Source organism: Bos indicus, chromosome 2, assembly GCF_029378745.1.
Source record: "Bos indicus isolate NIAB-ARS_2022 breed Sahiwal x Tharparkar chromosome 2, NIAB-ARS_B.indTharparkar_mat_pri_1.0, whole genome shotgun sequence".
NCBI lineage: Eukaryota > Metazoa > Chordata > Mammalia > Artiodactyla > Bovidae > Bos > Bos indicus.
In genome coordinates, this window is record NC_091761.1 from 71,095,080 (window position 1) to 71,109,479 (window position 14,400).

A 14,400-nucleotide genomic window follows, 5' to 3' on the forward strand; every position below is an offset into this window, starting at 1 on the left:
GAACCTATCATACAGACTGAAGTGAGTCAGAAAGGGAAAGTTAAATATTGTATTCTAATGCATATATATGGAATCTAGAAAAATGGTACTGAAGAATTTATTTACAGGCAGTGGAGAAACAGACACAGAGAATAGACTTATGGACATAGGGAGAGGGGAGGAGAGGATGAGATGTATGGAAAGAGCAACATGGAAATTTACATTACCATATGTAAAATATATAGCCAACCATCTATTTGCTGTATGGCTCAGGAAACTCAAATAGGGGCTCTGTATCAATCTAGAGAGGTGGGATGGGGTGAGAGATGGGAGAGAGGTTTAAAAGGGAGGGGATATATGTATACCTGTGGCTGATTCATGTTGAGGTTTGACAGAAAACAACAAAATTCTGTAAAGCAATTATCCTTCAAAAAAAATAATTAAAATCAACAACAACAAAAAAGACTCCTGGATGAAGAAATTAATTCAGATTAAAGAAACTGAACTAACATATATCTTTGGATTTTCTTTTGTTCAGAAAGACCTTACTGGGACAGGTAAAATCTCAGTAAGGTCTGTAAATTAGTTGATAGCATTGTTTCAATGTTAAGTTTCTGATTTTCATTACATTAACTATATATAGTTAATATATAATATAAGCAAATTCCCTGTTTTTGGAAAATACACCCTGAAATATTCAGAGGTAAAAGGGAATAATGTCTGCAACATACTTCTAAATGGTTCAGAGAGGAAAATGAAGTGGAAAAGTAAGAAAGGAACTGGGGAGGAGGAGGAGAGAGAAAAACAAATGTAACAAAATGGTGACATTTGGGGAACCTGTGTGAAGAGCTTTCAGGAGTTTCCACAACTTCTCTATCTCAAATTATGTCAGTTGAAAAAACTTAAGTTGGATATAAAGTGCTACATCTGCCAAAATTCATAGAAATGTACACTAAGATCTGTAAATTATACCATATATAAATCGCAATTCAATTAAAGCAATAAAAGCTTATTCTAGATGTTTCATCAAATGTTGATGACCGGAACACTTCTGTAATTAAGACCAGAGGATAGAAACCCACCAAGGACCTATCTAAATGAAGACTACATTCACACCTGCTGTATGCTGAGCTTGGAATGATACACTACACCAGTGAGGCTGGTCATCACTCTGTGCCCACAATGACCAGGTGCTCTCGTGATCTCCTAGCTGGACAGATAGAGGCCTGCTACCTTCCTGTCATGCTCCCCAGCATGCCCTCTGTGTGCTCAGCCAGGTAACACTACCTTCTCTTGTTAACTAGCCTCCAAATACATAAAGCCATTTTTCATGAGGAATCATAGATCTTAAATTTTTTTAATTAAAAAAAAAAAAAAGGAGAAGTCAAACATGATAGTGACAATCCCTGAGGAAGGCACACGTTGCTAAATAAGCCTTGGAGAGATACTGCTGCTGATACCAAGGCCCAGAGCAGGAGCAAGCCTCACACCTGGCTTAGAACACAGATTGATATCTTTCAAAGTGCTTTTAAAAGATTACTATCACTCTAATACTCAACTATTCTTTTTTGAAACACTAATAAAACAAAGTGGCTGAGACATCTCATACCTTGCTTTAGAAATACTATAAAATCCTTTACAGTTTGGTCCAAATGAACTCCATGATATACTACAGGTCTGAAATTGCGATGCTCAAATGAACGAATGAGGCGAACTGTAATGGTCACATCTTCGGAAGCCATGTGCAGAAATTCCTGTGGCAAGGGATAATAACATCAGCTCATTATTATCCACCAGCCTGCATTTCCTCCATCAGCTCTCAGGCACCCAGCCCATCTCTCCCACACTGCACAGTTAACGACAGAATTCCCAGAACCAGACCAGATTCCGAGACAACCAAAGGGTCCCAAGGTCACTCCCACCTACCCACTGTGATCCTGGACAGCTTTACCACAGTTCCTGATGTTCTGACAGGTAGAAAACTGACAAGGTACAGAAGATGAACACCGACTCAGAAGTGTGGGTGTATGTGGAGACGTGGGGCTGCACACGTTACTGCTCTGGTGTGCTATACCACCAATCTCATTTGGCCCTGAGAGGAAGTTCACTTATATTAGCATCAAATATCAGGCTGCATTTTCATTTCACAAATGCTGCCAGATTTCAGAACTGATTTAATCATGTGTCACAGTATTACCCAGGCTTCCCAGGTGGTGCTAGTGGTAAAGAATCCACCTGACAATGCAAGAGACGAAAGAAACTCAGGGTTCCATCCATGGGTTGGGAAGATCCCCTGGAGGAGGGCATGGTAACCCACTCCAGTATCCTTACCTAGAAAATGCCATGGACAGAGAAGCCTGGTAGGCTAGAATCCATAGGATTGCAAAGAGCTGGACACAACCGAAGCAACTTAGCATGCATAGTATCACCCATTGTCCACACTATTGTTTAATTTGAATATGTTTATTTCACCCTAAACTATGTAATAGTCCTACATGCCAGTGTTAATATTATCAGATTTAATTCTATTACCAAACCATACTTTAATTTTATTACCAAATCATACTTATTTTAAGATGAGGAAAAATTCATTGCACTAAATGCCCAAGGTCATAAAACATGGAGCCAGGATTCAAGCACCAACTTAATTCCAAATTTCATGATCTAATATATAATATACTGTTAAAAAAAAAAATCACCCCAAATAATTTCCTCCAAAAAATCTGCAAAGTTGACAATGTTTTAAAAATAAAATTATGGTACATTTCTAATTAGTAGCAACTACTTCATGCTTTCAACTTTGCATATAACTTTCAGCCATAATACACAAGTATTAAAAACAAAATACCTGTAATGCTAATAAGATAAAAGAAGATGTCCAACCTCACCAGTAATCAGAGAAATTCAAAATAACAATGAGCTATATATTACTCATCAAACTGACAAACGAAAAAGCCTGACAATACCTACTGTTGGCAACAGTGCAGAACAATGAGAGTTTAATCAGTTAAGATGGGCATCCAAGTGGATTCTACTTCTGGAGACAACTGGGCAATATTTAGTAAAGCTGAAGATTCATATACCTTTCAATCCAGCAACGTCATTCATATGTAGGTACTCTTGGGAATCTCTCACATGTGTGCACAAGGAGAACTGTAAAAAAACATCAGTACTAACATTGTTAATTACAAAAACTGGAACCAACTAAATGTCCATCAGCAGGAGAATAGATAATTATGGAACTTTCATTCAACAAAATACTTCAAGCAGTGAAAATGAATGAACTTGAACTATGCACATCAACACAGATGAAATCTCAGAAATAGTATGGTGAATGCAAAAAAAGCAAGTCACAAAAGCATCAGAATAACACATCATTTACACAAAATTAAAAAACATAGGTTTCATTATGTTGAAAAAGAGATGATTCTTGGAGCAAAGAAAGGATATGCAATTAGGGAGAAGTAAAACAGGTGTTTCCGTCATACTGGTTGCATTTTATATCTTAAGCAGGATGTTAAGTATAGGGACAGTATAGCTACTATTCTTTAAGCCTTTTAGTATGTCTGGAATATTTCATAATATACACAAAGAAGCCACACTAATTTGATCTGGAAAGTTTCTCTGAATCACAAAATGCTTATACAAATATCTCACTAAGTTTGAGAGAATATACAGCACATTACGTGTGAAAAGCAAAGGTTCAAGCTGTTTTAATGCATAAAATAATCTTTGATTATAGTGTACTGTTTATAATTAAACAAATGGTTTTAATTGAATGGTCTTGAATTAAAAATAGTATTTTTCCTTTAAAATAAAGGATTCATTGTATAATCTTATTTTGTGGCTTGAGAGCTTAAATTAAATCTTTTGGAAATTCCATTATTAGCTGCTACACTATTTGTTATTAAATCCGGTTTTACAGGGCTTCCCCAAAATTCTGACCCTAAAATTTACCAAATAATGGCAGTTTAGCAAGACATCTACAAAATTACAATTTAAAATTTACTGAGATACCTAATAAAGAATCTCTCTCAAGAAAGGGATAGCATAAAAGACTCTAGGAACTTCCCCTGTGGTCTAGTGATTAAGAATCCATTGCAAGAATCCCTTGCAATGCAGGGGACGCAGGTGTGATCCCTGGTGGGGGAACTATGATTCCACATGCCGAGGAGCAACTAAATGCTGCAGTTACTGAGCCCACTCACTCTGGAGCCTGCAAGCCACAACTGGAGAGCCCCCACCACAACGAAGATCCTGCATGCTACAACTAGGACCTGAAGCAACCAAATAAATACATAAATACATTTAAAAAAGAAAGAAAAAAACGACTCCCTATTTTAGAGGCAGGGTTAACAGGTTTGTGAAAATTATGCCCAATTTCTTCCTTCTCTCACTTAGCCCCCAAAACAACAAAGAAGCTCTCCAAAACACACTACACACACACACACACACACACGGAAGCCCTATAATTCAGTACACACATACACACACACAGACAGAAGCCCTACAATGAAGTCCAAATTCCTAAAGAGTTCAGAGCCGGACAAATCAAACTTAATTATTGACTCTACTTCTCAGCCCTAACATATAGTTGGATCTCAATAAATAGTAGCTGCTTTTATCAAGGGTCTACTTGGGATTAAACAGGTTTGGGCATAAAGACAGCTCATGTAGGCAGCAAACAAAGATACAAGATTCCCAGGTGCAATGAAATAAATTATGTAAATGGACTAACGAAAGAGGCCAAGCAAGCTAGCACATGTATGCCTTATGAAACTTTTATAACTGTAGGCTTTTTTTTCCACTTTAAAAAAAGCTGCCCCATATGCTGTACTTAAATAGCTGAAGTTTTCAATTTAAAACTCCAAATGTGCATTACTGTCTAATTTGATTAACAATGTATTGTCATCTTCATCAGAAATTTGTAGTAATTTATACTCAGTAACTAAGCCATATTAGCTACTATTAGAATGAGGCCATTATTTAATTTGTCTCAAGGACTGCGGGAAATCTATGTTGTTAGTTTAGGGAGCCAGACATACTGAAGAGACAGCTTGGAATGCAAGTATTACAAATTATAAGTGTGATGTTTTCCCAGAAGGTTTGACCTACTTTTAAAAAATGAATCTGATCAAGTTTAAAAGGTATCCTTCAAATGAAGGGACAGAGAAAGCAAAAGCAAAAATTTAGAGGTAAATTAACAAAACATATTCAAAAACAAGAAAAAAGGTGTGAATAAATGAAATGATAGACCATGTTCTTAACTATGAAAGCTCAGAGTTGTAAAGAAATAATTCTCCCTAAATTAATCTATAAATTAAATAAAATCCCCATCAAAATGTAACAGGGTGGTCTGGACTTAAAACAAGTATTTCTAATCTAGAAGAAAATGCTTGTGAACTTAGCAAAGTCATAAAAGAAAAAAAAAAGAAAAGAGAGAGACAGAGAGACCAGCAGTACCATAAATTAGGTGACACTGCTGCTGCTGCTGTTGCTAAGTCGCTTCAGTCGCGTCCGACTCTGTGCGACCCCAGAGACAGCAGCCCACCAGGCTCCCCTGACCCTGGGATTCTCCAGGCAAGAACACTGGAGTGGGTTGCCATTTCCTTCTCCAATGCATGAAAGTGAAAAGTGAAAGTGAATTCGCTCAGTCGTGTCCGACTCTTAGCGACCCCATGGACTGCAGCCCACCAGGCTCCTCCGTCCATGGGATTTTCCAGGCAAGAGTACTGGAGTGGGGTGCCATTACCTTCTCCGTATGTGACACTGAAGACTGACAAATCAGTAGAAGAGAATAGAAAACTCCGAAAAGACTCAAGATTCAAGAATTTAGTATAAAAATGGCATTTCACATTTGTGGGGAAAAGACACCTTAATCAATGGCATTAGGAAAACTGGTCAGACATTTAGAAAAAGGTAATTCTGGATCCTTACTTCATGTCTTATACAAAATAAACTATATGTAGAACAAATATTTAAACTAAACTGTAAAATCACAGGAAGGCATCAAAAAATAGGTATAAACTTTTATAATCTTAAGGTAGAAAAGACCTTTCTAAGCAAATAAAAATCAGCAACCACCAAGGAAAAGGCTGACAGATATAGCAAAAAAAAAAAAATTATAAGAAAAGACAAATGTCTTTATAGAAACATGGATAAAGGTAATCAATGAGCAATAGGCTAAATCTTTAAGTCAATATTACTGGTAACTATAAAACTGAAAAATAGAAATAGTAAGATACTGATTAGCCAAAGATTGGTAAATATATTTCAATTAAAAACTGGCCACACCAGTGTTGGCAAGGATATAGAAAAATAAATATTTTACATACTCTTGTCAAGAACATTAAATGATAGACTTTCTGGAGAGGAGTGGGATAACCAATATCAAAATTTTTAATTTGCCTACCTTTTGACATGACAATTTTCATTCTACTAATTTACCCGGAGAAGACAATCACATCAAATATTTAAAAATCCATGAGATAATAATGATTTTTTTTAAGTCGATTAGTCACTTGGGAAGCTAAAGGAGCACTTATTTGTTTTCCTGAAAACTGGCTTACCAAGGTAGGGAACAGGGCATTGAAAATGAGAAAAATAATCAGATTCTTATACAGTTTGTATTTTAAGATTACCAAATAGCTGATGAAAAGTTTTTTCTTTAAAGAAGAATGACAGCTAAAAAGCCCTGAAGGAATGACAGAATTTAAAAATTATGATTTACATAAATATCAAAATGGCTAAAATAAAAACAATGATAACACCAAATACTGGTGAGGGTATAGAGAAACTAATCTTTCACTCACTACTGATGGAAATGCAAAATGGTACAGCCACTCTAGAAAAAAATACGATAATTTCTTACAAAACACATGCTTATCATAGACCTAGCAAATGCACTCTTGAGCATTTATGGCAGAGAAATGAAAACTTATGTTCACACAAAAAACCTATATATAAATGCTCATAGTATATCCATGTTTAATACCCCCAAACTGGAAACAACCCAAACATCCTTCAACATGTGAGTGGTTAAACCAAGTGTGGTACATTCATATCATGAAACACTGGGGAATAAAAAAGAAAAAACTACTGATACACATAACAATTTTGATAGATCTTAAGGGAATTAAATTGAAAAGAAAAATCAATCTCAGAAGGTTACATACTGCATAGTTCCATTATACATCATTCTTTTTTAACAGTAGACTTTTACTTGTTTGTGTATTTTCGGCTGTTCTGGATCTTCACTGCTGCACATGGGCCTTCCCTAGCTGTGGCAAGCAGGGGCTACTCTCTAGTAGCAGTGCACAGCTACTCACTGCAGTGGTGTCTCTTGTTGCAGAGCATGGGCGGTAGGGCACCTGGGCTTAGTTGCCCTATGGCATGTGAAATCTTCCCAGACCAGGGATCAAATCCATGCCCTCTGCATCAGAAGATGGATTCTTAACCATTAGACAACCAGGGGAGTCCTGTATGTCATTCTTGTAATGACAAAAGTATAGAAACGGAGAATAATTAGTGTCCCTGGGGTTAGCAAGGAGGGAAGGAGGTGGCTCTGGCTATAAAAGGGTAACAAAAGAGATCCTTGTGATGGCAAGTTTCTAATTCTTGACCATGATGTTATCCACACTTATCTACACATGTGATAAAATTGCCTAAAACCAAATACACGTGCACATGCACACAAGCCTACAGAAGAAGATGTAAAACTAGTGACATGTGAATATGGTCCATGGATTGTATCAACATCAATTCCCTAGATGTGATTAATATAAGACCACCATGACACAGGATGTCACCCTTGGGGAAAGCTGGATGAGGGGCAGAAAGGATCACTGGTATTATTTCTTATAACTGCATGTGACTCTGCAATTAGCTTAAAATAAAAAGTTGCTAAAGGCCATCATTTTGGAAACCCTAATGAAGTAATGAAAGTAGGCATTGGAGAAGGCAATGGCACCCCACTCCAGTACTCTTGCCTGGAAAATCCCATGGATGGAGGAGCCTGGTAGGCTGCAGTCCATGGGGTCGCTAAGAGTCAGACACGACTTAGTGACTTCACTTTCACTTTTCACTTTCATGCATTGGAGAAGGAATTGGCAACCCACTCCAGTGTTCTTGCCTGGAGAATCCCAGGGACGGGGGAGCCTGGTGGGCTGCCGTCTATGGGGTCGCACAGAGTCAGACACACTGGAGTGACTTAGCAGCAGCAGTAACTTCTCCCCTGGAGAAGGAAATAGCAACCCACTCCAGTATCCTTACCTGGAGAATCCCATGGACGGAGGAGCCTGATAGGCTATAGTCCGAGGGGTCGCAAAGAGTTGGACATGACTGAGTGACTTTTTACTTTTACTTTTTACTTAGTAGCTACATAACATCCAGCTAAAGATTGGCAGGCAGGTATTTAGAATAGGGCAGAATGGTGGGATGTGACTTGTGAGATTACATTATAAAAAGATTATGGCACTGTCTTGGTGTCGTTCTCTCACTGTCTCTAGGGTAACTCATGCAGGGGGTGAGGGTGAGGTACCAGGTGGGAACAGCAGTCCCCAAGGAGCCAGGCCCTCAGTCCATCATCAACCTGCTTGAAGAGCTGAAGCCTCCCCCAGCAACCACATACAGAAGCTTGTAAGGGGAGCCCTTCCAATCAGGGCTTCATATTAAACCGCCTTCTCCAACCACCAGCTTGACTGCAACTCTGTGAAAGGCCTCGAACCAGAGGCATCCAGCTAGGGCAAGCCTGAATTCCTGACCCACAGGAGTGAGATAATAAATGTTTGATGTCTTCAAAAAAAAAAAAAAGAAAGTAGGCAGTGATCATAAAGGGGTGACAAAACCATTAGGTAAAAGATTGATGGGAAACTTTAGAATGGATACTTCAGGGGCTAAACTTAGTAATCCAACTTAACAAATGAATCCAACTTAACAAATGAATTAAGCCTCTGGATCTAACTCCCAGTTTAGGGGTTATGACAGTGTCTGCAAGAACAAGTTAAATGACACCATAAGGAGGTCATCAGTAGACTGTGGAAACTCTACTGAATAAATGACTTGTTTTCTTCAACAAATAATTAGCATGCAATACATAGAAGGGGAGGAAGGTTATAAACTAAGAGACTTAAAAGAGATACATCAGCTAATGTTTAGATCATGCATGGATCTTAATCTGCGTAATACTAGAAGATATTAGGAATCAATATCAATTCTGTTTATTTAATATTATTATGCTCGTGAGTCTAACTTAAAAGACTGAGGTATATAGGTAAAATGATACTATGACTGGTACTTGCTTTCAATTATTCTTGACGGAGGAAAAAGAATTATGGATGTGTAGATTGAAAAAAAAAGTAGAACACTGGTAACTGCTGAAGTTGAATGTACATGGGACCTTATCATACTACACAGTTCTTAGATGCTTGAAGTTTTTTAATAATAAAATCATTTTAAGAAAAGATAAATGTACAAAAATGTACATTCAAGGAAGATTTTTTCCACTGATGTGCTTCTAATAGTTTATAAAAATTAGAATTCAATGAAGTAACTGAATTCATCAATTGAATCAATTGAGTTCATCAATGAAGTAAATTATGTCATGCCATAAAATGAAATCCCTTGCAGCCATTAAAGGGTGAAATGAATCCACAGATATTAACTTTAAAAGATGGCTATTCCAATCCCAAAGAAAGGCAATGCCAAAGAATGCTCAAACTACCGCACAATTGCACTCATCTCACACGTTAGTAAAGTAATGCTTAAAATTCTCCAAGCCAGGCTTCAGCAATATATGAACCGTGAACTTCGTGATGTGCAAGCTGGTTTCAGAAAAGGCAGAGGAACCAGAGATCAAATTGCCAACATCTGCTGAATCATGGAAAAAGCAAGAGAGTTCCAGAGAAACATCTATTTCTGCTTTATTGACTATGCCAAAGCCTTTGACTGTGTGGATCACAACAAACTGTGGAAAATTCTGAAAGAGATGGGAATACCAGACCACCTGATCTGCCTCTTGAGAAATCTGTATGCAGGTCAGGAAGCAACAGTTAGAACTGGACATGGAACAATAGATTGGTTCCAAATAGGAAAAGGAGTACGTCAAGGCTGTATATTGTCACCCTGTTTATTTAACTTATATGCAGAGTACATCATGAGAAACGCTGGACTGGAAGAAACACAAGCTGGAATCAAGATTGCCGGGAGAAATATCAATAACCTCAGATATGCAGATGCCACCACCCTTATGGCAGAAAGTGAAGAGGAACTCAAAAGCCTCTTGATGAAGGTGAAAGTGGAGAGTGAAAAAGTTGGCTTAAAGCTCAACATTCAGAAAACAAAGATCATGGCATCCGGTCCCACCACTTCATGGGAAATAGATGGGGAAACAGTGGAAACAGTGGCAGACTTTATTTTTCTGGGCTCCAAAATCACTGCAGATGGTGACTGCAGCCATCAAATTAAAAAACGCTTACTCCTTGGAAGGACAGTTATGATCAACCTAGATAACATATTCAAAAGCAGAGACATTACTTTGCCAACAAAGGTTCGTCTAGTCAAGGCTATGGTTTTTCCTGTGGTCATGTATGGATGTGAGAGTTGGACTGGGAAGAAGGCTGAGCGCCAAAGAATTGATGCTTTTGAACTGTGGTGTTGGAGAAGACTCTTGAGAGTCCCTTGGACTGCAAGGAGATCCAACCAGTCCATTCTGAAGGAGATCAGCCCTGGGATTTCTTTGGAAGGAATGATGCTAAAGCTGAAACTCCAGTACTTTGGCCACCTCATGTGAAGAGTTGACTCATTGGAAAAGACTCTGATGCTGGGAGGGATTGGGGGCAAGAGGAGAAGGGGACGCCAGAGGATGAGATGGCTGGATGGCATCACTGACTTGATGGACATGAGTCTGAGTGAACTCCGGGAATTGGTGATGGACAGGGAGGCCTGGCGTGCTATAATTCATGGGGTCACAAAGAGTCAGATACAACTGAGTGACTGATCTGATCTGATCTGATCTGATGAAATACTAGTGAATGAAAAAATAAGTTAGAAAACCATGGGTGTATGGTGTCTGCATAAGATCAGAGACAGGTTCAGAGCAGCATTGACCAAAATGTTCACAGTAGCTATGAATGGTAGAAATCCCAGAGACTGTTACTTGTTTTATAAATTTTTAATATTTCTTGATGTTTTAAGAATGAGTATGTGTTTTGAAATTAGGCTAATTTCTCTGTATACTTACATTTTCACTTTTCTGAGGTATGTGGTATACATCAACAAAAAGTTATTTTTAAACTAAGGTATTTCTATTTCCTTTAAGAAAAAAGAGCTTACTGAGCAAAGGCAAACAAAACAGAACTTAGCAAATACTGGAAAGGACAGAGAGGGTCAGAAACTTAGTTATATTACTGATATGTATTGAAGGATACCAACTATTGATAAATCCAGAAAGTATTACTCAGCAGTCAAGAAGCACTAGAAACAGGTCACATGCCCAAGATGAGTTTACACTTGTCTAAGAAGCACAAAAGGCCTTCCATACTCAGCCCCTCCCTGCTCCTCTGATGGTATTTGTCACCACCACAACCCACTTTGTACATATTACACCAGCAGTAATGTCAGCCCATAATTTTCCACACACATCAGGCCGTTCCCAAGCCCCTGCCACACCTTTCCACCCCCAGCTTTTCTCCAAACTCCCTTTGTCTCTCCACTCTTCACCTTACTACAAAGGCAAGCCTCCAAAACCCAGCCTGGCACCATGCTCCAGGACAGCATCACAATACTTTCTCCTCTGCCCCAACTCAGCTAAAGGCCCTCTGTCCACCCACAGCACCTGACCACGTCATACTGCAGTCATCTGTTATGGCTTGTTTTTGTACCAAAGCAACATATGTGTCATGAGGCATGTCCAAGCCCCCATCAGTGTCTGGATAACTGCAATGCTGAGGAACACCTGAATTCCTGACACAGTCCAGCACTACAGACATGGTTATTGTTGTTTAGTCGCTCAGTTGTGTCTGACTCTTTGCAGCCCCATGGACTGTAGCCTACCAAGCTCCTCTGTCCATGGGATTCTCCAGGCAAGACTCCTGGAGCGGGTTGCCATTTCCTCCTCCAGGGGATCTTCCTGACCCAGGGATCAAACCCACATCTCCTGCACTACAGGAGGATTCTCTACCGCAGAGCCACTAGAGAAGCACTCAGGTACCTATGAGTTTTTTCCAGGGTCTATGAAAATGCTTGAGATCTGAAGAAAAAACTTTCTGCTCTAGAACATGAAATTTTAAAAAAATCAAATTTAACATTTAAGTAACTACAACACAAGTAACATTTCAACAGCAATTCAACTCTACTTATAAATCTTAGATTTAATACAGGATACAAGACCATTTTCTACAATGTAGGGAGGGGATTTGAAAAGTAACAGTGCCTAGGGCTTAGGAAGGCTTCCCTGGTGGCTGAGACGCTAAAGCGTCTGTCTGCAATGCAGGAGACCGGGTTCGATCCCTGGGTTGGGAAAATCCCCTGGAGAAGGAAATGGCAGCCCACTCCAGTATTCTTGCCTGGAAAATCCCACGGACGGCGGAGCCTAGTAGGCTACTGTCCATGGGGTCGCAAAGAGTCGGACATGACTGAGCGACTTCACTTCACTTCAGGGCGTAGGAAGGTCTTTAAACTTCCCTGCCTTAGAAACCTGTTCTGGCTGGTACCTTACCTAGCTGGTTTGGGATAATGAAGAAAAACCCATGACCATAGCCAAGCAAAACTCTTAAAAAACAAAGAAACAAACAAAGCAAGCACAAAACCCACAGAGGAAGGCCCTCACGAGGAGCTCCCACATCCCACGTCCCTGCACCATCAGAGCCAAGAACGGATGCAGTCCAATATCCTCCCCTCCTGGACCAGTGTCATAGGTCAGGTCGGAGCTGCGTTTCATGGCCCAGACTGCAGCAGCACAAAAAGGGAAGGTGGAAAGTCAGGATGGAGTGGTCAGGGAAAGCCAAGCCAAGCTGCCAGCCAGGTTCCCTAACCATCCAATGGCTCTCATGCCAGAGCTGATGCCTCTCCCTGAGGCAAAGCTCTGAGCTGATAAGTTGTAAACTAGCTAGGGCGCTGAGCTGAGATGAAAGTGCACAGCCCAGCATTAACATAAACACCAAACACACATATGCCTAAAATACTTGACTGATGATCTCTATCAGTTCAACAAAATAAAATAAAATAACTACAGCTGATTCTAGTTACTTGCAGTGGATGCTGTCTGTAAAGTGGTCTCAAACACTGAACTCATGAATACTAGACCAGTGCTCCAGGGGAAATACAGAGTCAGGTTCTGGGACACCTGTTTCCTCTAGTCACAATGTTCATTAACTGGTAAATACATAACCTTGTTTTATGTGCATTTCTGTTTAAAGACACCTTATTTGATATATACTGTACACTGCTGATTCATAGATTTTAAACTCACAGCCAGGAGTATTAGAAGATGCCTGAACAAAGTTTGCAAAACACACATGTTTTCTAAGGCACACACAGACAGCAAGATATTTGGGGGCCATTTTAAAGTGACATCACCAACAAACAACCATGAAAATGTGAAAAGCATGGCATTAAACGAAGCACAATGTGGACACCTGTTTACAATATGAACTGAAACAAGAAGGCAGCAAGTTGCCTCATTTCACCTCAGGTGGCAATGTGAATTTTGTTGATTCAAATGTGTCACAGCCCTGCAGACTGGAGAATGACCAAGAAAGTACCTGGGTATTGCTTTGGGGGTTACAAGTAAATTTTAGTGAGTAGGCAAATCACAAATACACAGTCTGTGAATAACAAGGATTGACTGCATTACAATTAAAAAAAAAAAGTATATGTGTTTTCCGGGTTTCCCTGATAACTCAATTGGTAAAGAATCCATCTGCAATGCAGGAGACCCCGGTTCGATTCCTGGGTGGAGAAGATCCACTGGAGAAAGGATAGGCTACTCACTCCAGTATTCTTGGCCTTTACTCGTGGCTCAGCTGGTAAAGAATCCACCTGCAATGAGGGAGACCTGGGTTCGATCCCTGGGTTGGGAAGATCCCCTGGAGAAGGGAAAGGCTACCCACTCCAGTATTCTGGCCTGGAGAATTCCATGGACTATACAGTCCACGGTGTCGCAAAGAGCTGGACACGACTGAGCAACTTTCACTTTCACGTGCTTTGCAGTATATGAAGAAAGCACACTCTTCACTTTTTGTCAGAGAATGGAAGAGAATCCAAATGTCCTTGAGAGTTAAAAGCTTTTTTTAAAAAACTTTTTATTCTGTACTGGCGTATAGCCGATTAACAATGTTGTGATAATTTCAGGTGAAGGGACTCAGCCATACACATACATGTAAAGAATCAGAAGTTTTAAGTGTAGAAAAGCACTCACCATTC

At 39.5% G+C, this 14,400-nt stretch overlaps 1 protein-coding gene across 16 annotated transcripts in view; it reads right to left on the minus strand.

The window, feature by feature from the left end:
- C2H2orf76 (chromosome 2 C2orf76 homolog) overlaps window positions 1-14,400 on the minus strand; it is a 154,089-nt gene that overhangs the window by 88,015 nt on the left and 51,674 nt on the right. For 6 of the 16 annotated variants that reach the window (XM_070768857.1, XM_070768855.1, XM_070768866.1 and 3 more), the window contains 2 exons: window positions 3,063-3,132; window positions 1,589-1,733 (listed from right to left, as the gene is read on the minus strand). The exons of 1 other annotated variant lie outside the window; for it this stretch is intronic. In XM_070768857.1, the coding sequence (XP_070624958.1) occupies window positions 1,589-1,721 (133 nt within the window). In that variant the 5' untranslated portion in view covers window positions 1,722-1,733; window positions 3,063-3,132. Of the gene's footprint in view, window positions 1-1,588; window positions 1,734-1,905; window positions 2,893-2,949; window positions 3,133-14,400 lie in introns of those variants that run through there. 9 more of the 16 variants (XM_070768854.1, XM_070768900.1, XM_070768913.1 and 6 more) reach the window with 4 other exon arrangements.